Source organism: Triturus cristatus, chromosome 10, assembly GCF_964204655.1.
Source record: "Triturus cristatus chromosome 10, aTriCri1.1, whole genome shotgun sequence".
Taxonomy (NCBI): Eukaryota; Metazoa; Chordata; class Amphibia; order Caudata; family Salamandridae; genus Triturus; species Triturus cristatus.
Window position 1 is genome coordinate 1,196,583,076 of NC_140593.1, and position 26,571 is coordinate 1,196,609,646.

General features: G+C 50.3%; 1 protein-coding gene across 5 annotated transcripts in view; it reads right to left on the bottom strand.

Annotated features, from left to right (window-relative positions):
• The window catches only part of SLC38A5 (solute carrier family 38 member 5), a 419,077-nt gene that overhangs the window by 90,342 nt on the left and 302,164 nt on the right, over nt 1-26,571 (bottom strand). For all 5 annotated transcript variants that reach the window (XM_085629632.1, XM_085629635.1, XM_085629633.1 and 2 more), the window contains 5 exons: nt 23,350-23,431; nt 22,723-22,838; nt 18,066-18,139; nt 11,539-11,631; nt 10,845-10,926 (listed from right to left, as the gene is read on the bottom strand). In XM_085629632.1, coding sequence (XP_085485758.1) covers nt 10,845-10,926; nt 11,539-11,631; nt 18,066-18,139; nt 22,723-22,838; nt 23,350-23,431 — 447 coding nt within the window. The remainder of the gene's footprint in view (nt 1-10,844; nt 10,927-11,538; nt 11,632-18,065; nt 18,140-22,722; nt 22,839-23,349; nt 23,432-26,571) is intronic.

The window sequence follows — 26,571 nt, forward strand, 5'->3', positions numbered from 1 at the left end:
CTTGGAGTGTCAGGTTCAGAGATACAGTCAACGAGTGTCTGGAGATGTCCAGGTTCAAAGGTACAGTCAACGAGTGTCTAGAGATGTCGAGGTTCAAAGGTACAGTCAACGAGTGTCTGGAGATGCCCAGGTTCAGAGGTGCAGTCAACGAGCGCCTGGAGGTATTCAGGTTCAAAGGTACAGTCCACGAGCGCCTGGAGATGTCCAAGTTCAAAAGGTACAGTCCATAAGTGTCTGGAGACGCCCAGGTTCAAAGGTACAGTCCACGAGTGCCTGGAGGTGTCCAGGTTCAAAGGTACAGTCAACGAGTGTCTGGAGATGTCCAGGTTCAAAGGTACAGTCAACGAGTGTCTGAAGATGTCCAGGTTCAGAGGTACAGTCAACGAGCGCCTGGAGGTATTCAGGTTCAAAGGTACAGTCCACGAGCGCCTGGAGATGTCCAAGTTCAAACAGTACAGTCCATGAGTGTCTGGAGACGCCCAGGTTCAAAGGCACAGTCAAGGAGTGTCTGGAGGTGTCCAGGTTCAAAGGTATAGTCCAAGAGTGCCTGGAGATGTTCAGGTTCAAAGGTGCAGTCCACGAGTGCTGGAGTGTTCAGAGATACAGTCAACGAGTGCCTGGAGGTGTCCAGGTTCAAAGGTACAGTCCACAAGTGCTTGGAGGTGTCCAGGTTCAAAGGTACAGTTCACGAGTGCATGGAGGTGCCCAGTTTTAAAGTTACAGTCCACGAGTGCCTGGAGATGCCCAAGTTCGAAGGTACAGTCCATGAGTGCCTGGAAGTGTCCTGGTTTAAAGGTACAGTCCATGAGTGCTTGCAAATGTCCAGGTTCAAAGGTACAGTCCACGAGTGCCTGGAGATGCCCAAGTTCAAAGGTACAGTCCACGAATGCCTGGAAGTGTCCAGGTTCAAAGGTACAGTCCACGAGTGACTGGAGGTGCCCAGGTTTAAAGGTACAGACCACAAGTGCCTGGAGATGTCTAGGTTCAAGAGTACAGTCTACACGCGTCTGGGAGTTTCAGTTTCAAAGGTACAGTCAACGAGCACCTAGTGGTGTCCAGGTTCAAAGATGCAGTCAAAAAGCGCATGGGGATCTCTAGGTTCAAAGGTACAGTTGAGTGTCTGAAGGTGTCCAGGTTCAAAGGTACAGTCCAGTAGTGCCTGCAGGTGTACAGGTTCAAAGATACAGTCCATGAGTGTCTGGAGGTGTCCAGGTTCAAAGATACAGTCCACGAGTGCCTGTGGATTATCAAGGTTCAAAGGTGCAGTCCACGAGTGCCTTGGAGTGTCAGGTTCAGAGATACAGTCAACGAGTGCCTGGAGGGGTAGCTGGGCACCGAATGTGGTGTGTTTGATGTACTGCCTTTAAAGAGGTGCATCTTCAGCTCTTACCTACTTGGGGGATGGATGCCTAACAGATAGAGGAATGTTGTTCCAGATTCTGTGTGCATAAAGAGAGACGCCCTGTTGCTTTACTTTCTTAGCCTTTGTTTTGCCCTTCTTCATCTCCAGTCAGATGGAGTTCTGGCTGCTGGCGTGCTGAGAGCCACTAGAGGTGGTAGACATGTCATCCAGGGAGGCAGGGGTGCAGGCTGGGAAGGATTCATACAGAAGTACTTCGTTTTGAAGATGATGTGCTGCAGCAAAGGAAGTCATCAGAATGAGGGTGATAAGATCCTATTTCTTCAGCACCTGTGATGAATACATACTAGCCGGCCCTCTGCAAACTCTCATGGTCTGAAACTCTGAAAGTCTGGCATCACGGTGTAAAACATACAGTGAGTCTTGGTTCCAGCCATGGCCACCACAAGGCAGCAGCTTTCTCCGCCAGGAAGGCCAGCCACGACTGGGGCTCTTGATTACACCCACAGGGCAGCAGCTCTCTCCGCCAGGAAGGCCAGCCACGACTGGGGCTCATGATTACACCCACAAGGCATGTATAAATCAAAGGAGGGAGAAAGAAGGGGTATGACCCACTCAGCTTCTTTGTCTTCAACGTTTAAATATCAATGGAGAGTGGATCACAGGTCCTGAAAGAACCAGGGTTAATAGCTACAGTACAAAGTACTGTTAAGAAACCCTCAATCACGTGTTGGTTCACAGGTGGAATTCTAGCGGTATGTTCGATTATCCGCTACTTTACAACGTGACAGCATCATCATCGGGTTAATGAATGCTTCCTCCACCCGGAGGTAATTCCTTTGGTTTTTTCAGTTGTGATCAGAGAACCGTGTTAGGTGTTTGGTGAAGTGCTATACAGTGAGTGAAAAATAGGGAAATTAAAAGACTCGAAAGAGCCAGTTTATAATTTTAATAAGACTGGATTCGAGTACGTTTAAAAATTACTTATCGTGCACAGAGCAGACTATTTAGGGTCTAGTGCACTAAAAATATGTGTCCAGAAAATAGGTCGACATGTTTCAGCCTTTTTTCATGCCCCGAGGGGTCATATAGGCTTTCATCAGGACCCTAGTGTATGTGTAGGGGACTCTCTAATTGCAAGGAATCTCCCTCGTGAAATAGGTGAGTACCGTTGTTTCACCAAATTGTCTGTGTTCAATTTGAACCTATATCTATAAATAAAGTATGGGGTGAAAAAAGAGGAAGGAAATGTTAGGATTACAGTCCATATGTATGCTGTCAGGATGTTCAAAATTCGAGACATCAACTGTCGTAGCAAATTATAAACATGGCAATACTTTTTACATGTAACATAGCCGATTTGGCCATTCATACTCATTCAAATGCAGTAACGGCAAAATCAGCCCTCCCTTCTAACATGAAAAGGTTACAAGACAAGTTGGAAGACAAAAAACACAGCAACCCCAAAAAATTATTATGAAATTGCGAGCAGGTAACGTATCCCTAGTTCGACACTAGGTTCTTGGTAATGAGAATAACGTTCAAATTTCGCGCCCATCAATAGGTCTCAATCGTAACAGGTAAAGTGTCCCTAGTTTGACATTAGATTCTTGGTAATGAAAGAGAAATAAAAATAATAACATGAGTGACATCTTATGGCGTTCAGATTTCGCGCCCCCAGATAAGTTCTCATATGTTATACTACAGTCTGTCTCCTATTGGGATTAATATAAGTACAGAGGGAGTAAAGCAGGGCAGTGCACGCGATCAATTGGTCAGTTGACTTACATACCCTGTCTCTCAAGGATAGTCGAGGAGAGAGTTGTTAGTATGGGAGTAAATCGCTATACTGGTAACTCTATCTCTTGTAATAAATGAAAGGGCCAGTGGGCGGGTACTGAAAGAGAAAAACGAGTTGCATTTGAGATGGATATACCAATTAATTCCCATGCCCAGTCTCTCTATGAAAAACAAAGGAGGGTGGTGTAGATATGAGAGTAAACGATATCTAAATGTTAGTCAATGTAAATGAGGGAAACTGACCCTGAAGCCAACCTTGATAATTTTTTCAAAAGCGTACATAGAAACAAATAGAAAAAAAGAGACATTTAGAGCGTTTTGCATTAGATGTAGGAAAGAATACCTTAATTGTTCGTTCGGAGGGTTACATCAAATGGGATAGGCTGTGCCCGCTCTTTAAAGGGAAAAGAAAGGAATTAAGAATTCAAATACTTTACGTCTTTTCATCGGCGTCCTCGTGCACTCGGAACAGTACCTTTTCGGCGGCAATACGTGACTTGTTCTGTCACTGCTTTTCTCCACCCGGTGTGTTGCACATCGTAACCGGGTCAAAAAATAAAGGGAACGTTCATAGACAACAAAAGGGGACTGGCGTCACTCCTCTATCCCGTAGTTGGTTGTATCTACGTAATTAGAACTCCAAATTATATTTTTTCGTAAGTGTTTGTAATTTATGATTATCCACTGTAGGGTATAGTTTCGCTAATATTAATACAATAAATGTAAGCACTACATGAGTACTCCATATATCTACAGGGATGTGTATTCACAGAGCTGTACTCCATAGGGTAATACTTTGCTTGCACCAATCAGATTATTGTTGTGGTTGAGATGAAAAAATGAAAAAAATGAAAAAAATGGGCAAAAGGTGGGCGGAGATCCCATTCTTTTCCACAGCGATTGAGCCTCGGATGGTTGGGTTGGAAAAAGGATTCCCGCAATTTCGTACACCTGGTACGCTCCTAAAAAACATGTAGTGTCGTTGTATTTTGACATAAGAGGTATCAATTGTCATCATTTGATACTTTCATCATTGGAGTAACGAAGTAAAGTAACCACATGCAGAGTGTGGTACTGCATGCTTAGTGATGACTACTTCAGTTGTGATATGGTTTCAGATCTCGCCATGAGAATATTGTTCTTACAAGTTCTCCATGTGAATATTGTTCTTACAAGTTCTCCATGTGATATTTACTGTCAAATACTTATCTCTTGATGCTCAGCCACGGGATATTATCATTTAATCCGTGAGTATGTGTGCGCAAGCGGTAAACCCACCTCTGCTCTTTTTCGAACAAGATGCTTTCTGCATTGACATTTTTCATGGTTAGTGTCTCTAGAACCACCCATTGCAGATGATCAACTGTGTGACCTTTCTCAAGATAGTGGCTACTCATCTTAGTTGTACTTTTCTTACACTTAACATTACTCTTGTGTTCGCAGAGTCGGATCTTGACTTTGCGGCAGGTCATACCTATGTAACGTAGTCTGCAAGGGCAGGTGATCATATATATCACATGGGTAGTGTTGCAGTTAGTGTGGCTCCTCATAGTCCATTTGAGGTCTGGCAGTAGTTGCAAGGTCTTGGTTGCTTCAGTGAGATAACAAACCGAACAGGAACCACAAGGGTAATGTCTGGTTACTGGTGTGTAGTTCCAGAGGCTAGAAGTAGTGGCCAGGCTCAGTTTTGGAAGTGGTCTGGTATGTACCAGCATATCTTTCAGATTTCTGATTCGTTTACTTGAGAATCTTGGTTTTGGCCATTTCAGAGAGCCTGACGTGAGGATTTTCCAATTCTTATTAATTATCTTTTTGACCTCATTAGATACCAAACTGTAAGTGCTCACGCAGGTGACAAGATCTTTTGTGGGTTCTTTCACTGTTGTTTCCATGAGGGTTTCCCTTTGTTGGTTTCTGGCCCTCTTTTGACTTTTCTTGATGGTATGTTGAGGGTAGTCTCTATTTTGCAATTTGTTACAGAGATCTTTAGCTTGTTCCTTATAATCTTGGATGTTACTGCAGTTTCGTCGTAGACGGAGGAACTGCCCATATGGTAAGTTCTCCCTCATTGGGCGTGGATGAAAACTCTTGAATGACAACAGACTGTTCTTGGCAGTAGGTTTAAAGAAGGTTTTTGTCTGGATAGTATTGTTATCGATGAATAACGTGACATCTAGGAAGTCCAGAGTGTGGGTACTGGCTGAGTAGGTGAATTTCAAACATTCATCTCTGGTATTCAACCAATGATGGAAGTCGATGAGGGTTTCTTTATTCCCTTCCCAGATCAACAGAACGTCATCGATATAACGTTTCCAGAAAACTATCTGCTCACGAAAAGGGTTAGTCGGACTCAGTATGTTCTTGGTCTCGAAATCACTCAAGTATAGTCCGGCCATGCTCGGCGCAAATGTACTCCCCATGGAAGTACCGTGGCATTGCCTGTACATGATGTTATTGTATTCAAAATGATTTTCGGTGAGCGCCAGTCTACAACATTCAAGAATAAAATGTCTGGGCGTCTTATGGTCCCATTGTTGACTGAATAGTAGATCTTCCAAGGTGTCCAGTGTCTTTTTCTGTGGAAGGCTAGTATATAAGCTCTCTACATCTAAACCCACTAGGAGCATCTTATCTCCTGCAAATTGTTGGTCTTGCAGTAGGTTTAGGAGGTCTTTCGTATCCTTGAGATAGGTAGGTGTCTTTTGTACCAAGGGTTTCAGGTAATGGTCCGCAAACTGGGACAGAGGTTCCAAAACAGATCCTATCCCCGAGACGATTGGTCTTCCTGGGGGTGGTCTTCGTTCCTTATGAATCTTCGGAAGCGAGTAGAAATACGGCATCCTTGGTGTCCGGGCCTGAAGGAAATCTGCCTCGGTCTTCGAAATCCAATTGTTTGTTTCAGCTTCATCCACCATTAGTGTGATAGTTCTTTGTAAGCGTTCTGTTGGGTCAACCGTGATCACTTCGTAGAATTTCCTGTCTGATAAAAGGTCAGAACATTGTTGGTCATAGCTTTCTGTGCTGAGCAGTACAATCCCCCCGCCCTTGTCGGCGGGCTTAATCACTAGGTCTCCATTTTTTCGTAATGAATCCAATGCTTGTTGTTCGGCATTGGATATATTCATGAAGGGTCTTTTTTGTAGATCTTTGAGGCCTTCTATTTCTTTCATAATAGCCTGTTCAAAGGCTAGAATTTCGACCGGGACCTGGTGGTTGAGAGGACAAAAGATGGATTTCTGGCGTAGATTGGTGTCGCCGTCACTCAAGAAATCTTCTTGATCTTTGAAGAAAGCTTTTAGTTTTAACTTCCTACAGAACTCAGCAATCTCACATTGGAGTTTGAAGACATCCAAGGGTGGGGTAGGGACATAGCTTAGGCCTTTATTCAGAACGTCAACTTGTTCCTTTGTGAGAGACATATTGGTTAAGTTGAAGATGAGGTCGTTGCGTTGGTCCCTTGTTTTGTGTTGGTCATACTCCTGGTGTGTACTTGGCGTTGTTGATCGTCCCAGGTTACCCCTTTTCTTCTTGTTCTGGTGTTGGTCTGGCCTCTCCCTAAAAATGGGGGTCTATGTGTGAAATTTTGGCTCATATTCGGTGGTGGTGGTATGCCCATTGATGGTGGTCCAGGGAAGAAAGGGCTAGCCCAACCTTGAAAGGCAGGATTGAAGGTCTGAAAAGGAGCTGGATGTGAACGCCAAAATAGGGATTGAACCAATTGTTAGGTCTTCTTCTATTCTGGCGTCTGTATTGTCCTCTATTTCTCCTAGGTGTGAAGGTCTCTTCACCACTCCAGTCTGAACCATTAGAGGAGGAACCTGCGCTGGAGTAGCTCGAATTGTGATCAAAATTGTCCTCCGGGACTTTATAGTCTTCTGTGCTGTATGGGTGCATTCTTTCCATTGAATTTTTTTTTAAATCCTTACCAAGTTTTTGGATTTTGTTTTGTGTTATGTAGTCTCCGGTTTCACTCATCTCTTTATTAATTTCCTCTAGTCTTTTCTTATACACTGTGAGATGTACCATGTTTTTTAGCTTAGTTTCACTCGTCTGGATCTTGATCATGAGTTCTTCGGTGAGTCTGGTAGCTGTTTTAATGATAAGGACTAAATAGTCTCTTGTACATTTCCATGAAATGGAAGACCAATCCTTTCGGAAAACCAGATCGTGAAGAAAGATGCGTGGGGCGTTGTTCACCCAGAGACCTCTGGGTGCTGCATTAGCACGGAGGTACTCAGTCATTATGATTCCATGAATGGCTGTGCGTACCTGTTCCTTTTTCAACTCTGATAGTTCATCCCAATCAGAGGTCTGGGTTAAAGTTTGTGTTAGGTCTTTATCTTGTAAGAGCGAAGGGAGGGATAGGATTGCGTTGATCTCATCAGTTGAGTAACTCAGGCCTAAATTCTCGGCCATGACTTCTCCAAAGTACCTTACTAAGGGATAGTATTATACCCGGAGGAGTAGTGTGTATCAGTATAAACTGATGTTTAGGAGATACTCCCACAGCTGCACGCTGCTAAAGGTATGTATAAATCAAAGGAGGGAGAAAGAAGGGGTATGACCCACTCAGCTTCTTTGTCTTCAACGTTTAAATATCAATGGAGAGTGGATCACAGGTCCTGAAAGAACCAGGGTTAATAGCTACAGTACAAAGTACTGTTAAGAAACCCTCAATCACGTGTTGGTTCACAGGTGGAATTCTAGCGGTATGTTCGATTTTCCGCTACTTTACAACGTGACAGCATCATCATCGGGTTAATGAATGCTTCCTCCACCCGGAGGTAATTCCTCTGGTTTTTTCAGTTGTGATCAGAGAACCGTGTTAGGTGTTTGGTGAAGTGCTATACAGTGAGTGAAAAATAGGGAAATTAAAAGACTCGAAAGAGCCAGTTTATAATTTTAATAAGACTGGATTCGAGTACGTTTAAAAATTACTTATCGTGCACAGAGCAGACTATTTAGGGTCTAGTGCACTAAAAATATGTGTCCAGAAAATAGGTCGACATGTTTCAGCCTTTTGTCATGCCCCGAGGGGTCATATAGGCTTTCATCAGGACCCTAGTGTATGTGTAGGGGACTCTCTATTTGCAAGGAATCTCCCTCGTGAAATAGGTGAGTACCGTTGTTTCACCAAATTGTTTCACCCACAAGGCAGCAGCTCTCTCCGCCAGGAAGGCCAGCCCCGACTGGGGCTCTTGATTACACCCACAAGGCAGTAGCTCTCTCCGCCAGGCAGGCCAGCCGCGACTGGGGCTCTTGATTACACCCACAAGACAGCAGCTCTCTCCGCCAGGAAGGCCAGCTACGAATGGGGCTCTTGATTACACCCACAGGGCAGCAGCTCTCTCCGCCAGGAAGGCCAGCCACAACTGGAGCTCATGATTACACCCAAAAGGCAGCAGCTCTCTCCGCCGCGTAGGCCAGCCCCGACTGGGGCTCTTGATTACACACACAAGGCAGCAGCTCTCTCCGCCAGGAAGGCCAGCCACGACTGGGGCTCCTGATTACACCCACCAGGCACCAGCTCTCTCAACCAGGCAGGCCAGCCCCAACTGGGGCTCTTGATTACACCCACAAGGCAGCAGCTCTCTCCGCCAGGCAGGCCAGCCCCGACTGGGGCTCTTGATTACACCCACAAAGCAGCAGCTCTCTCCGCCAGGCAGGCCAGCCCCGACTGGGGCTCTTGATTACACCCACAAAGCAGCAGCTCTCTCCGCCAGGCAGGCCAGCCCCAACTGGGGCTCTTGATTACACCCACAAGGCAGCAGCTCTCTCCGCCAGGCAGGCCAGCCCCGACTGGGGCTCTTGATTACACCCACAAGGCAGCAGCTCTCTCCGCCAGGAAGGCCAGCCAAGACTGGGGCTCTTGATTACACCCACAAGGCAGCAGCTCTCTCCGCCTAGAAGGCCATCCACGACTGGGGTTCTTGATTACACCCACAAAGCAGAAGCTCTCTCCGCCGGGTATGCCAGCCCCGTCTGGGGCTCCTGAGTACACTCACAATGCTGCAGCCTCGTTTGCCGGACAGCCCATCCTGACTGGAGATCTTGAGTACACTCACAAGGCAGCAGCCCGTCCTGACTAGGGCTCTTGAGTACACCCACAAGGCAGCAGACACCCTGAGTGGGGCTCTCGAGTAGATCCACAAGGCAGCAGACACTCACCTGGGCAGGCTGGAGAGCTACAGGGCCTTTGGTGACCAACACCAGAGAAGGGTTGAAGTCTGAGCTTGGTCTAATGACACAGAGTTGGACAACCTCTTTGGTCCTGCGTGTGATGGTACTAACACCACCACAACCACGGCACTGTCAGCACAGTTACACAAATATTTGACAACCGAAGTATGAACATAATCCAGTGGGAGCTCGTATAGGAGCGAAACGAGGACATGATAGAGTTCGGTGCTCGGAAATCTGGGCATCCCACCTGGTAATCGTAACTGGACAGGTAAAACCCCTAGAGGAGGAGAAGGAGCTGCTTGAGGGCCGGACGGACAGAATCCAAGTGGCCCCCAAAAGCAGCACTCGAGGATAAGCAAACAATAAATAAGCACACATTTGATTTGCTGCTACCGAGTAATAAAGTTCTGGAATACTGTGCTGTACCATGAAACATTTCTTGACTTTTTCTGCATAGCTGCCTGCAAAACCTGGTGCTTTCGAACAATTTATTTGGAAAATTGGTCTATAAAATGAATAGTTTAAGCACATTTTCACACAACACAATCACGGGTTTAGAACCACCACCCACTCCAATACTGTGGAGAAGCTGAGGCTTGTGCATTGCTCTATTTGCAGACAACAAGGGTCTGGCATAGTTTCCAGGGATGCTTTTGGCTTTGTGTGCAATCCTGCCTGTGACCCCCTTCTTGCATCAACAGCCTCCCCCAGATAACTCTGCAAAGACCGATCTGACATCCCACAAACACCCATAACATAACTTTGTCGCTATGATCTGGTGGCGTAACATCTTCATGGCTCACTACTGCTGATTGGGACAATGCAAAGCTGGTTTAAAGCAGATAAGAACTAGGGGTGGGTGGAATTGGATTAGTCACGCTATGCAAAGCACCGCAAAACGGTAAAGAATCTCGGCGAGCACGCAGAAATTCTGCGAACACGCGGAACTGCTCGTTTGCGATGCTTTTTTCCTGTTCGCGAACGCTGTTTGCGTGCTGGGGGGGGTGGGGGACTTGGACAATATCTCGCGAACACGCATTTTGAGAACGCGAGCAAGCAAAAAATTCCGCAGTGCCGCGGAACGCAGAATTTTGGGCAATTCTGCGTTCTCCGCGGAACGCAAAATTACCAGAATTTCGCAAGCGGAACGGCGGCACTGCGCCCATTCATATTCACCATTCACGACTTCTGTCCTACGTACTGCGCATGTACATTTACACACTTGAGAACAACTAATATTCTAATTTACACTGACAACACCACTAGCACTTCACTCAAATTTTCTAAAATTACTAACAGAATTGCAATCCACTCTGTCCCAGAATATAAAGGAGCACTTGTAAGCCACCATTTTGCATCCAATGGGAGAGCTGCACTCCTAGTCACTCGCATCAGTTAGGAAGATTTTCACAGCCTCCATCTACTTCCGGGGAGAGAGCAGACAGGAATAGATGGCGCACAGGCCACGCTCTTGGCAGGCAGTTGCGCACGGCTCACTTACCCTGTGTTCACGACAAGTCCCAGGAACGTCTGTATCACCAGGGGCAGCTCATATTTAACGATGTATAAATAACTCGACATGGCTGCAAAAAAAAAATAAACAAAAATAAGTCTTCTAAAAATACTCTGTTCGAGAGAACTGAAGCCGCATGCTGTACAGTACACAGCTGTGTGTCCCCTACGGTTCGCTGCGGAACCCCACACGCAGGGAGTCCCTGTTGCATAGTCAGTCCTCTCTTCACCTCGGCAGCTTTATAGGCCTGCCAGTTCAGGGCTCTGAGGGGCAGCTAAAGGTAGCCATGATGACCACCAACTCCAGAGTATACCTTTAGATACTTTTACCATTGATTGGATCCCTGCGATTATCCAGAAATCATTCACCTAAGAACTCCCAGCAATGGTTGAGTCCACCGACGTGGTGTTTACCTACCATAGTGTGGGAAATCGCCTATGATGAAGCATGCCACAAGAAGTTGTGGGTGAGGCAATTTCTCCAAAATCTTTGGAAGACTCCGGTTCAGCACGCCCCTACTAAGTCTCAGTGACCGGGGCATTCTTTGTGTGCTTATGTTAAGATGTGGAGGACATGACCAGGTTTTTCTGCTCTGTCTCTTCATTTGTGTGTACAGTTATCTGGGAGTACCCCGGGCTGGCCTGTGCTGCCGCAGTCTTCGGTGGGCAGTCTCCCGGCTTACCTCCAATGTTGTGCATGGTGATGATCAGCGCAGCGGCGATTTTGCCTCCAGGGCCAAAGGCTCTCTGCCCCAGCTGTTCATAGGCTCGGATTCCTGCAGTCAGGAGAAGAGCAGAAGAGAAGAGAAGGACATTGTAGAATAGAAGCACTCACACCCAGAGAGGGGCAGGAGCTCAGGGAAGGGGCAAAGCCTCAAGGGAGGTGAGTGTGACTCGTGCAGCATCCTTAGAGACACCGACTGATGGAGAGGCTGACAGAGAAGGGGCGGTCTAGGGAAGAGGGTAGCTCCTGAGAAAGAGACATCTTAGGAGCTAGGGGGACACAAGAGAGTGCTTGGGAACTCCAAGAGTGGGGAAGGAAAAGCCTGTGTGTATCAGAAAGGGAAATCAGGCTAAGCAGAGGACTGTGTGTATAAGAAAGGGAACTCAGGGTAAGCAAGGAAGGGCCGTGCATGTTAAGAAAGGGAACTCAGGCTGAGCAAGGAAGGGCCGTGCATGTTAAGAAAGGAAACTCGGGGTAAGCAAGGAAGGGCCGTGCATGTTAAGAAAGGGAACTCAGGGTAAGCAAGGAAGGGCCGTGCATGTTAAGAAAGGGAACTCAGGGTAAGCAAGGAAGGGCCGTGCATGTTAAGAAAGGGAAATCAGGCTGAGCAAGGAAGGGCCGTGCATGTTAAGAAAGGGAACTCAGGCTGAGCAAGGAAGGGCCGTGCATGTTAAGAAAGGGAACTCAGGCTGAGCAAGGAAGGGCCGTGCATGTTAAGAAAGGGAACTCAGGGTAAGCAAGGAAGGGCCGTGCATGTTAAGAAAGGGAACTCAGGCTGAGCAAGGAAGGGCCGTGCATGTTAAGAAAGGGAACTCAGGGTAAGCAAGGAAGGGCCGTGCATGTTAAGAAAGGGAACTCAGGGTAAGCAAGGAAGGGCCGTGCGTGTTAAGAAAGGGAACTCAGGCTGAGCAAGGAAGGGCCGTGCGTGTTAAGAAAGTGAACTCAGGGTAAGCAAGGAAGGGCCGTGCATGTTAAGAAAGGGAACTCAGGCTGAGCAAGGAAGGGCCGTGCATGTTAAGAAAGGGAACTCAGGGTAAGCAAGGAAGGGCCGTGCATGTTAAGAAAGGGAACTCAGGGTAAGCAAGGAAGGGCCGTGCATGTTAAGAAAGGGAACTCAGGCTAAGCAGAGAAGGACTGTGCGTATAAGAAAGGGAACTCAGGCTGAGCAAGGAAGGACCGTACATGTTAAGAAAGGGAACTAAGGCTAAGTAGAGAAGGACTGTGCGTATAAGGGAACTCGGGGTAATCAAGGAAGGGCCGTGCATGTTAAGGAAGGGAACTCAGGCTAAGTAGAGAAGGACTGTGCGTATAAGGGAACTTGGAGTAATCAAGGAAGGGCCGTGCATGTTAAGAAAGGGAACTCAGGCTAAGCAGAGAAGGACTGTGCATATAAGAAAGGGAACTCAGGATAAGCAAGGAAGGGCCGTGCATTTAAGACAGGGAAGTCACGGTAAGATGAGAGAAAACTTCTGTAGATCAGATAGGAGAGTCAGGCGCAGATATGAACCTCTTAGGGCAAAGTGAAAGTAAGTAGACCAATCGTTCAAACAAACCTCTATGATAGGGGTATGCTGAGCGGCAGAAGAACTTACACTAGGCAGCCTATGGGCAAGAGACGTTTCTGAACATTAGACTAAAGGCAGCCAAGAGGCAGGACAAGCTTCTAAGCATTACGCCGAAGCAGCCAAGAGACAGGACAAGCTTCTAAGCATTACACCGAAGCAGCCAAGAGGCAGGACAAGCTTCTAAGCAGTACACCGAGGCAGCCAAGAGGCAGGACAAGCGTCTAAGCATTACACCGAGGCAGCCAAGAGGCAGGACAAGCTTCTAAGCATTACACCGAAGCAGCCAAGAGGCAGGACAAGCTTCTAAGCAATACACCGAGGCAGCCAAGAGGCAGGACAAGCTTCTAAGCATTACACCGAGGCAGCCAAGAGGCAGGACAAGCTTCTAAGCATTACACCGAAGCAGCCAAGAGGCAGGACATGCTTCTAAGCATTACACCGAGGCAGCCAAGAGGCAGGACAAGCTTCTACGCATTACGCCAAAGCAGCCAAGAGACAGGACAAGCTTCTAAGCATTACACCGAAGCAGCCAAGAGGCAGGACAAGCTTCTAAGCATTACACCGGGGCAGCCTAGAGGCAGGAGAAAGTTCTAAACATTACACCAGGGCAGTCCAGAGGCTGGGGAAGCTTCTATGCATTACACCGGGGCAGTGTAGAGGCAGGAGAAAGTTCTAAGCATTACACCGGGGCAGCCTAGAGGCAGGAGAAAGTACTAAGCATTACACCGGGGCAGCCCAGAGGCAGGAGAAAGTTCTAAACATTACGCCAGGGCAGTGTAGAGGCAGGAGAAACTTCTAAGCATTACACCGGGGCAGCCCAGAGGTAGGAGAAAGTTTGAAGCATTACACCGGGCCAGCCCAGAGGCTGGGGAAGCTTCTATGCATTACACCGGGGCAGTGTAGAGGCAGGAAAGTTCTAAGCATTACACCAGGGCAGCCTAGAGGCACAAGAAGCTTCTAAGCATTACACCGGGGCAGCCTAGAGGCAGGAGAAACTTCTAAGCATTACACCGGGGCAGCCTAGAGGCAGGAGAAACTTCTAAGCATTACTCCGGGGCAGGAGAAAGTTCTAAGCATTACACCGGGGCACCCTAGAAGCACAAGAAGCTTTTTAGCATTACACCGGGGCAGCCCAGGGGCAGGGGAAGCTTCTAAGCACTACACCGCTGCAGCCTAGAGGCAGGATAGGCTTCTAAGCATTACACTGCTGCAGCCTAGAGGCAGGGGAAGCTTCTATGCATTACACCGGGGCAGCCCAGAGGCAGGGGAAGCTTCTATGCATTACACCGGGGCAGCCCAGAGGCAGGGGAAGCTTCTATGCATTACACCTGGGCAGCCCAGAGGCAGGGGAAGCTTCTATGCATTACACCTGGGCAGCCCAGAGGCAGGGGAAGCTTCTATGCATTACACCGGGGCAGCCTAGAGGCATGAGAAAGTTCTAAGCATTACACCGGGGCAGCCTATAGGCACAAGAAGCTTCTAAGCATGACACCGGGGCAGCCTAGAGGCAGGAGACACTTCTAAGCATTACACCGGGGCAGCCTAGAGGCAGGAGTAACTTCTAAGCATTACACCGGGGCAGCCTATAGGCACAAGAAGCTTCTAAGCATGACACCGGGGCAGCCTAGAGGCAGGAGACACTTCTAAGCATTACACCGGGGCAGCCTAGAGGCAGGAGTAACTTCTAAGCATTACACCGGGGCAGCCTAGAGGCAGGAGACACTTCTAAGCATTACACCGGGGCAGCCTAGAGGCAGGAGACACTTCTAAGCATTACACCGGGGCAGCCTAGAGGCAGGAGTAACTTCTAAGCATTACACTGGGGCAGCCTAGAGGCAGGAGACACTTCTAAGCATTACACCGGGCAGCCTAGAGGCAGGAGTAACTTCTAAACATTACACCAGGGCAGCCTAGAGGCAGGAGTAACTTCTAAGCATTACACCGGGGCAGCCTAGAGGCAGGAGACACTTCTAAGCATTACACCGGGGCAGCCTAGAGGCAGGAGACACTTCTAAACATTACACCGGGGCAGCCTAGAGGCAGGAGTAACTTCTAAGCATTACACCAGGGAAGCCTAGAGGCACGGGAAGCTTCTAAGCATTAAACCGGGGCAGCCTAGAGGCAGGGGAAGCTTCCAAATAAATATCAAACTGGTGCTGTTCAAGGGGAGCAGAAAATGCCTCTCAACATTACTATAGGGCAGCACAGGGCAGCCTCTGGACATTACACTAGGGCAGCACAGGGCAACCTCTGGACATTACACAAGGGCAGCACAGGGCAACCTCTGGACATAACAGGGTAGCCTGGGACACTCCCGGGTAGCCATGGGCTCTATAAGTGTCCTTTCATTCATTCATAACACAAGGGCAAATTCTGGACATTACACTACGGCAGCACAGGGCAGCCTCTGGACATTACACTGGGGCAGCATGGGGCAACCTCTGGACATTACACCGGAGAAGCACAGGGCAGCCTGTGGACATTACACTAGGGCAGCACAGGGCAACTTCTGGACATTATACAAGGGCAGCACAGGGCAACCTCTGGACATTACACTAGGGCAGCACAGGGCAACCTCTGGACATTACAGGCTGACCATTATTATAGGTCAACCTCTGGACATTACACTAGGGCAGCACAGGGCAACCTCTGGACATTATACAAGGGCAGCACAGGGCAACCTCTGGACATTACACTAGGGCAGCACAGGGCAACCTATGGACATCACACAGGGGCTGCACAGGGCAACCTCTGGACATTACACTAGGGCAGCACAGGGCAACCCTTGGACATTATACAAGGGCAGCACAGGGCAGCCTCTGGACATTACACTAGGGCAGCACAGGGCAACCTCTGGACATTACACAAGGGCAGCACAGGGCAACCTCTGGACATTACACTAGGGCAGCACATGGCAACCTCTGGACATTATACAAGGGCAGCACAGGGCAACCTCTGGACATTACACTGGGGCAGCATGGGGCAACCTCTGGACATTACACTGGGGCAGCAGGGGGCAACCTCTGGACATTACACTGGGGCAGCGCGGGGCAACATCTGGACATTACACATTGTGGCAGCGTGGAGCAACCTCTGGACATTACACTGGGGTAGCACGGGGCAACCTCTGGACATTACACTGGGGCAGCGCGGGGCAACCTCTGGACATTACACTGGGGCAGCGCGGGGCAACCTCTGGACATTACACTGGGGCAGCATGGAGCAACCTCTGGACATTACACTGGGGCAGCATGGGGCAACCTCTGGACATTACACTGAGGCAGCGCGGGCCAACCTCTGGACATTACACTAGGGCAGCTTCTGGACATTACACTGGAGTAGCATGGGGCAACCTCTGGAAATTACACTGGGGCAGCGCGGGCCAACCTCTGGACATTACACTAGGGCAGCACGGACAAACCTCTGGACATTACACTAGGGCAGCTTCTGGACATTACACTGGGGCAGCACGGGGCAACCTCTGGACATTACACTGGGGCAGCGCGGGGCAACCTCTGGACATTACACTGGGGCAGCATGGAGCAACCTCTGGACATTACACTGGGGCAACCTCTGGACATTACACTGGGGCAGCATGGAGCAACCTCTGGACATTACACTGGGGCAACCTCTGGACATTACACTGGGGCAGCATGGAGCAACCTCTGGACATTACACTAGGGCAGCCTCTGGAAATTACACTGAGGCAGTAAGGGCCAACCTCTGGACATTACACTGGGGCAGCACGGGCAAACCTCTGGACATTACACTGGGGCAGCATGGGGCAACCTCTGGACATTACACTAGGGCAGCGCAGGGCAACCTCTGGACATTACACTGAGGCAGCGCGGGCCAACCTCTGGACATTACACTAGGGCAGCTTCTGGACATTACACTGGAGTAGCATGGGGCAACCTCTGGACATTACACTGGGGCAGCACGGGGCAACCTCTGGACATTACACTGGGGCAGCGCGGGGCAACCTCTGGACATTACACTGGGGCAGCATGGAGCAACCTCTGGACATTACACTGGGGCAACCTCTGGACATTACACTGAGGCAGCGCGGGGCAACCTCTGGAAATTACACTGAGGCAGTAAGGGCCAACCTCTGGACATTACACTGGGGCAGCACGGGCAAACCTCTGGACATTACACTAGGGCAACCTCTGGACATTTCACTGGGGCAGCGCGAGGCAGCCTCAGGACATTACACTGGGGCAGCACGGGGCAACCTCTGGACATTACACTGGGGCAGCATGGGGCAACCTCTGGACATTACACTAGGGCAGCGCAGGGCAACCTCTGGAAATTACACTGAGGCAGCATGGGCCAACCTCTGGACATTATACTGGGGCAGCATGGGAAAACCTCTGGACATTACACTGGGGCAGCACGGGGCAGCCTTAGGACATTACACTGAGGCAGCACGGGGCAACCTCTGGACATTACACTAGGGCAACCTCTGGACATTTCACTGGGGCAGCGTGGGGCAACCTCTGGACATTACACTGGGGCAGCACAGGGCAGTCTCTGGACATTACACTGGGGCAGCACGGGGCAGCCTTAGGACATTACACTGAGGCAGCACGGGGCAACCTCTGGACATTACACTAGGGCAACCTCTGGACATTTCACTGGGGCAGCGTGGGGCAACCTCTGGACATTACACTGGGGCAGCACAGGGCAGTCTCTGGACATTACACTGGGGCAGCACGGGGCAGCCTTAGGACATTACACTGAGGCAGCACCAGGCAACCTCTAGACATTACACTAGGGCAACCTCTGGACATTACACTGGGGCAGCACGGGGCAGCCTGCTCACATACAGAGTAACCTGCAGTCCAGGCAGCCCGAGTCCCAGCAGAGGCCGGCGCTATCCGCCCCATCAGAGGCCGGAGCCCGGGGGCTGCGGACGTACCTACCACCCCGGCGCACTTCAGCAGCAGGTGGATGGAGTAGGCCGAGAGGAGGGCGATGCAGAGCAGCAGGATCCTGGAAGAGGAGACAGGAGCAGACACGTCAGCACGTCCCTTGTGCCCTCTGACCCCGCGCCCCTCACTATCCCTTCACAGATCCCACTGCTTCCCACTGCTTAACGCCAAGGGCGGGGGTCCCCTATGGACAGGACGGCTGGGGGTGTGGGGCGCCACAACCCGCAATAGGAGCAGCGCAGACTGTCTTCTCCAATAACCCCCACGCCCCCGCTCCCCAAACACACACACAGACACACACACAACAGGTCTGCATGGGGTGCTTTCCAACCACGTATGTGCCGGAAAGCTGGCTTCCCTAAATGCTTGAATTATGTCCCCCCCACCCCCGTCCACATCTTCAAGGACCCAGCCTGGCGCTGGCCACATCTTCAAGGACCCCGCCTGGCGCTGGCCATGATAATTCCCCTCAGGAAGGGCGGAGATGTATGAGCGGTCCGGCCCTGGAAAGCAGGAAGAGTCCGTGCAGAGAGCATCAAAGCTGACTGACCCCGCCCCGGCCCCAGCAACTTCACCCCCCCCCCCACCCACCCCGAGCTCCCTGTAGGTGACTCTGTACCCGCTACATACACGAAGATGCGCCTTGTGTGGTGTCCCGTGGCATTTAATGGCAATAAGGGTTCAGCACCCACTGCAGCGTGAAGCGCCCCCTTCAGGCCACTCGGTACTCTTCGCAACAATCACTTACCAACGCAAATACCTAGTTTGTGTCTAGTGATAAACACTGGTGTTTCACCCCACCCATATCTCAGTGAACAAGATTGTTGTCAGTTGATGGAAATGCGTTGGGGAGAAACAAAGAGGCTGGCCCAGGATCACACATGCAGTCAAGAAGAGAGTTTGGGATTCGAAGTCAGGTGTCCTGGGTCTGTCGGCACACCAATGAAACACTCGTATTTCATGGAGCCCACACCCCCGTGGCACATTCCTATGGGGGGGGGGGGGGGGGGTCTCATGCTTGCAGGTGGCTGGTACTCTGGGGTACGGCAGGCCTCTATGGATGGCACCCTCCAGTGCCGTATGCTGGCTGCGGGTGCGCTCCAGGGCCTATAGCGCCTCGCATGTAAATCTCCCTGCAGCCCCTCAGGAAGCACTTCTCCCATGGAGAGGCGGCGCCCTTCTCATCGCATTCCACTTGAACGCCCCCCCCCCCTCCCCGCCACACATTCCAGCAGCGTTAGCTCATTGTAACCCGCTGGCACCGAGAGCAGCTGTAATCCCGGCGCTGGCACCGCTGGTAGCGAATACCTGCCACACAAGGGGGGGGGTGGGGCGTGCTTCTGTGCCCCTGGCAGCTCATACCGAGGGGGGGGGGGGTCTGGGATTCAGTGCCCCCGGCAGCTCATTCCTGCCACACGGGGTAGGGGGGCGTCAGTGCCCCTGGCAGCTCATACCTGCCACACGGGAGGGGGGGCGGGCTTCAGTGCCCCAGGCAGCTCATACCTGCCACACAAGGGAGGGGGGGGGGGGGTGAGGGGGACTTCAGTACCCCAGGCAGCTACCACCTGACATACGTGGGGTTGGGGGTCTTCACTCTTCAGTGCCCCTGGCAGCTCATTCCTGCCCACGAGGAGGGCTTCAGTGCCCCTGGCAGCTCATACCTGCCACACGAGGGGGGCTTCAGTGCCCCTGGCAGCTCATACCTGCCACACAAGGGAGGGGGGGGGGTGAGGGGGACTTCAGTGCCCCAGGCAGCTACCACCTGACACACGTGGGGTTGGGGGTCTTCAGTGCCCCTGGCAGCTCATTCCTGCCCACGAGGAGGGCTTCAGTGCCCCTGGCAGCTCATACCTGCCACACGAGGGGGGCTTCAGTGCTCCTGGCAGATCATACCTGTCACACGAGGGGGGCTTCAGTGCCCCTGGTAGATCATACCTGCCACACGAGGGGGGCTTCAGTGCCCCTGGCAGCTCATACGTGTCATACGAGGGGGGCTTCAGTGCCCCTGGCAGCTCATGCCTGTCACACGAGGGGGGCTTCAGTGCCCCTGGCAGCGCATGCCTGCCACACGAGGGGGGCTTCAGTGCCCCTGGCAGCTCATACCTGCCACACGAGGGGGGCTTCAGTGCCCCTGGCAGCTCATTCCTGCCACACGAGGGGGGCTTCAGTGCCCCTGGCAGCTCATACGTGTCATACGAGGAGGGCTTCAGTGCCCCTGGCAGCTCATACCTGTCACACTAGGGGGGCTTCAGTGCCCCTGGCAGCGCATACCTGCCACACGAGGGGGGCTTCAGTGCCCCTGGCAGCTCATACCTGCCACACGAGGGGGGCTTCAGTGCCCCTGGCAGCTCATACCTGCCACACGAGGGGGGATTCGGTGCCCCTGGCAGCTCATTCCTGCCACACGAGGGGGGCTTCAGTGCCCCTGGCAGCGCATACCTGCCACATGAGGGGTGCTTCAGTGCCCCTGGCAGCTCATACTTGTCACACGAGTAGGGCTTCAGTGCCCCTGGCAGCTCATACCTGTCACACGAGAGGGGCTTCAGTGCCCCTGGCAGCTAACACCTGCAAAACAGGGGGGGGGGGGCTTCAGTGCCCCTGGCAGCTCATACCTGCCACACAAGAGGGAATGAGGGGGGCTTCAGTGCCCCAGAGACGGCGGGGTGGGGTCACGCTGGACGCAGGGGTAATACCAGCCACTCCTAGGGGTATTAACTGCGACCCCGAGCCTCCAGGGGGACTGGAGGCTGCTGTGCAGGGAGTCTCAAGTGCTCTAGTGAGAGCTGGCTGGGGGCACACTGGACGCTCTAATGATGGCGAACTGAGGCACACTGGAGGGGTAAACCATTCATTCCGAATCCTAGGGTATTAGCCGCAGCTCTGATCTGTGCACATGGGGCCCGGGGCAGGGCACAAGCGTGCAGCAGTATGGACATTGAAGTATGCATGACATTTCCATACATAATCCCGTACTTGCTTCCCCTCGTACAAAGGTCCCAGGGCGCCCATTGTCGGTGGCTGTTAGGGATGCAGAACTGGAGTAAAGTGTTTTTGTTTGCACTGGATGGCCACGAGGCAGTGGTGATTGCAGGCATGGGATGGGCACTGAGAGGGGGCTGCCTACCTCCACCCTGTGCCCGAGCCCTGCCATGCAGTACAATTGTGAGAGGGTGCTGCGTGTGCAGCGCTGTCAAGGCGCCTCGAAGGGCGTGTGGGAGCTGCAGGCAGCTCTTGGTGCCTTGTGACCCGTGTCAGCCCAGCACTGTACCCTTCTCACTCTCTGAACTGATCCTGTTCGCTACGTCAGGGCCTTTCGCCAGCAGCAGACGCACCGTGTCTTGTTGACCAATGACAAGGAAAAGAGGCGGTCTCCCATCCGCGGCTCTAACTGGCAGCACCGGGGCTCCCCGCCTCTCCCGGTGGTCATGGTGGGGGCCTGTGGATGAGCACAGTCCTGGCGGGGGCATAAGTCTGCTGGAGCCCCAGTCCTAGTCGGGAAATGTTCTGTGCTCGCGTGACAACCCGCTGAGCTATCTGCCCTCCCACACACACCCGAAATGAGAGCACTAGAGGTGAAAATCTACGGTCCTATTGACCTATGTAGCCCCCACCCCAATGGGTACCCTGGCTGGGAAAGGCTCCACAGCTTACACAATGACAGGCTTCGCTTTAGGGTCCCATGAAGGAGCCCCTTCCTGTCCTACACTAAAAAGCGATCTGTACTCAGGACCAGACGCCCCTTCTGACATTCAAAGTTATACATTAGCGCCCCCCCTTCCCCCACTGATGCCCCAAAAGACCCCTTCTCCTCTTTAAAGACAGTTACATGGCCTGTCCCCCAGGGTCTCATAAACCAGAGGCCCTGGGGGTACGGACCCGCAAGGGCCCAGATAAAGGTATGTCCTGAACTCCTGTGTCCCATGAGAAGGGTCTTCGCCCAGTGTCAGTGCACTGAGCCATCCACCCCCTCAGCAGCTCCGTGCCAACACAAGCGGTAGAGAGCGGGCTTCAAGGAGCTCATTGGCTCAGCATAGACCACACACCCACAGACGACCCTAACCTTCCAGTAGTGACACCTAGAGACCTCTGTCCAGGTGCTCTAACCCAGAGCTGCAGCCCCCGCCATAGACCTCTCGAGGTCCCTCAACCCATCCCTGGAGCAGAGCTTTTATTGACCCCTGATACTGATGCACCAAGTCAGACCCACAGAATTAGTTCACCAAGGCACCTCGGTACAAGCACGTAGTAGTTTTAGCACCCTTGGCATTGTTACATCGAGACCCAGAGTTCACCAACATACCTATGTCCCGGCCTGCAGTCATTTTAGCACCCTTGTTTTTGTGATACCCAGACCCAGGGTTCACCAATGTACCTCTGTCCTGGTCTGTAGTAGTTTGTGCACCCTTAGTATTGTTACAACGAGACCCAGAGTTCACCAATCTGCCTCTGGCTTGCCCTGCAGTCGTTTTAGCACCCTTGTTTTTGTTACACCGAGACCCAGAGTTCACCAAAGTACCTCTGTCCTGGCCTGTAGTTATTTTAGCACCCCTGCTATTGATATACAGAGACCCAGAGTTCACCAGTGCACCTCTACCCTGGTACCCACAAAGCTGCCCCACACTCCTGGCAGCATGCCATACTCACACGAAGAGAACAATGCCAGTGTTGGACATGGCGTACGCCAACCCCAGGATCCCGCTGCCCATGATGGCGTTGCTCAGGTTGAAGGTAGACATCCCGAACGAAGTTTTTCCTTCAAACTGTAGAGTGCAGAAAAGAGGGGGTAAGAGAGAGAAGCGAGTACAGGAAGCCCACAGGAGGGAGGAGTGCGAGAGGGCCAGCAGGGGAACACGCTGCTTGCCCACCCTGGGCACCCACATCCTGCTCCCCAACCCCTGCAGCCCTCAACATCCTAGTAAACAGTATCCTGGACCACAAGTTACTGAGGCCAACAACTCAAGATTCCTGTCCGCACTCACCCTTCCCAGGGATTGGAGGTGAAAGCCTGTAATGGTTAACACAACTAGGCCGAGCACACGTGGGACATCTAAGCCCCGGCCTTCGGTGGTGGGTTAAACTGTAATTGACTATTATCAATAGAAACATGCAGATGAATGAGTCCAGATGCAGATCATGATTTTGGGGAAGCAAGAAAAAGGAATGATCGTAGATAAGTGAAGAATGACCACACTCTACCATGGAGTGAGGTTGCCCACCACCCCAAGTTCCCTACCCCAGGTGCTGAGCGTGCGCAGCACACACTACACTTACGTCAGTGAATTGCGTTTTCTTGCTGGACATCTGCGGCAGAAACTCCTCCTGCTCCGTCGTGATCGACTCTTCCGGCTCATAGCTGAGGAACAAACCCAGGGTTGAAGAGAGTCAGCGAAAGTAGGAAATCTGAGCTGAAACATTCACTTTCCAGACGCATCCAGTGCCCAGCCACTAGGCTGGACATCCCTGATGACCACACAAATACACAACCCACACACAAAACACACACACACACGTGTCAGGTTATGCTGGCCTTCTCTGACCACAGTGAAGCCTCAAAACATCTTTCTGAGGAACTGTCCTCATACTAAACAACTACTCCCTGCTTCCTGGGCTCTCTTACAGCTGCTAGGATACCTACCCATCATGCGACACAAGGATGTGTCTATCTGCAGCACTTAAAGGGGGCAGTCACTGATATTAAAATCAAAGAGGTCTTCTTAACCAAGTCCTGACCACCAACAATTACCATCAATCCAGATGAACTCTGGTTCCGTTCTGGATTCTGGATTCCGGAACGCACCCTTGTTTCAAACCTTCTCCTACTGCTATGATCTTCAAAAAACACTTTCTAGACCCTTCCCTCTTCTATCGCTCCTTTTCAATACAGCTAACAGACTCAGACGTCCACCGCTCAAATTAATTTCATATTTCCCTATACTAATTTCCCACTAATCCTGTTTGGGTTCCGAGTAGCATACTACCCACCGAAAAGCCCTTCAACACCTATTTAGGGGTAGCAAGCGTTATATAAATGCAAACCCTTCCCTCTTCTATCTCTCCACAATTTCTTTTCAATCCAAATAACAAACTCCCATGCCAACCGCTTAAATGACTTTCATATCTTCCTATACTAATTCACCACTAATCCTTATTGGGTTCCGGAGTAGCGTGCTACTCGCCACAAAGTGCTTTTCAGCCTCATCAGCGCAGTAAGCGCTATACAAATGCAATTACAATTACATTGGGTTTTGGATTCTAGAATGCTCCTTTGGTTGATATGTGGTTAGGGACTGGATTCCGGGATGGCCTTCTGAATGAGGATATCTGATCGGGTGTTGGATTTCAGAATGTCCAACTGATTCTGGCTCAATTTGGCTTCCAGAATGACTCATTGTTGGATGGCATCTGATTGAGTTTAGCATTCCAGAATGATGATTTATTAATGATGCCTTTTGATTCCAGAATAGATAGGATTCCAGAGGGTCTCCTTATTCGCCAATGCTCGGTTGGTCTAGTCCGGGTTTGGATTCTAAAATGTCCCTTTGTTTGACATATTTGTGCGTTTTGGATTCTGGAGTGTCCCTTTTTTAGATGACATCTGGTACATTTCCTGATGATAGAATGTCCATTTGTTTGTGATGTGACTGGATTTCAATAACAGAAAGTTTCTTAATTTGATGGTGTCCGGTTCGATTTTGGATTCACAAATATACTTTTATTTAAAGACATCTAGTTGGGTTGTGGATTCTAAGATCTTCTTTTGCCACCTAGGCACTGGACTCAGGAGTGATCCTTTGTCTGATAATGTCTTGTTAGGTTTTGCATTCTAGAATGTCCATTTGGTTCATGTGGTTGGGTTTTATCATCCAGAATGCTGCATGTTTAAGGAGGTCTTTGTACCCCACAATGGGTCAGATCAAGAATTACCTGTATGTTTTGATGATGCTTGATCGAATTTTGGATTCAATAATGTTTTTCTTAAGGCTTGTATCTTGCCTAAAGAGTTCTTCAGTCAGCCCTCATCCTTCATTGGTCTGTTCAAATGTTGTTCATATTTTGTGTCATATCGCTACTGCTTACTTCATGGCCAGTGGGTCAGACGACTTGAACCAGGGGCTTCTTTCTGTGTGAGTGACAGCATTCTGCTTAAACACAAAGTTGTCAGCGACAGCGACAGTAGCACCGTTCAGTGTCAGGGAGCTGTGAGCAAGTATGAGCTTTTTTCAAAATACATATGTATTTTTTTAACTTATCTTAATGTTTCTGAGGACCCGGCAACTCCCCAGATACTGGGCCCTACCTCCTGCTAGCAGAGCGTTCCATGGTGCACACACTGCCCGCGCTGGGCATGTTAAAAAATTAAATTTTAACCTATTCTAAAATGGCCACCCTTGCATACGCACACACGGCCATCGCTGATGGTATTTCAGCCTCATCCTAAGTGTCTGACCATGCATGCAGGGGGCCACCCTTGAACGTTTTTGTTAAACATTATGTACAAAAACATTTGAAGAGGTTGGCATGTTCACGCACAGACGGCTATTTTTTGTTTTTATAAAGTTTATTACAAAAATATTAAAAGACAACCGCCTGTCTGTGCACGCACGTAAGCATGCACATGTGCCGGTTTTTCAATGTTATTGAATAACAGGTTTACAAAAGCATTAAAAAAACACTGCCACTGGCAAAGCTTGGTTGACAGTCCTCACCAGACCCACTGGCCTTGCCAATGCTTGTATTTGTTACCACCCTGTTCCTTTGTTTGCATACAGTTGAGGTGAGGATTCTAATCGCCCGGTCATGTTTAAGGTTCCAGAACGTCAGCTTGTTGGTAGTATGACACCACTGTTGATAACTAAATGCTTCCTTGTTTAATGGTGTCTGCTTACGTTTTAGATTCCAGAATGTAGTTTTGTTTGACATATACTTCGTTTTTGGATTCTAGAATGTCCCTGTCTTTGATAGCTTCTGGTTAGATTTTGGTTTCTAGATTGTTCCTTTGTTTGACATGTGACTGGAGACGGATGTCTAGACTCTATAACGTCCTGTTGTGTCGCTAACGTTTTGGCTTTGGTAATCCAGAATGTCACATTGTTCTGTTATTTTCTTGAGTTAGGCCCAAGTAGCAAGGCAGCTTATTCCTTACATTGTCCTAGAAAATAACGCTTCAGTGGTGGCCTTTTGCACACAGTAGCATACACGACAATGTTGGATTGGTTTCTCTAAAACTACTTTGTTTATACATCCAGCTTCGTACAACATTGTCACGATGCCTTGAACATCATGTACTAGGCCTCTGTACGCACTAGGTACAAAAGCCGTCCTATCATCATCCACGGGGCAACAGCACTATCCACATATTCATAACATCACTAAGCCAGAGCCCACATCGCCAAGGCTGCTGTTTGATTATAAATAATAGGCATCCTGATAGATTGGTAGAGGAGGAACTTCTGCTGACACCGAAGGGCCCTTCCTGCTGAGAAATCACCATGC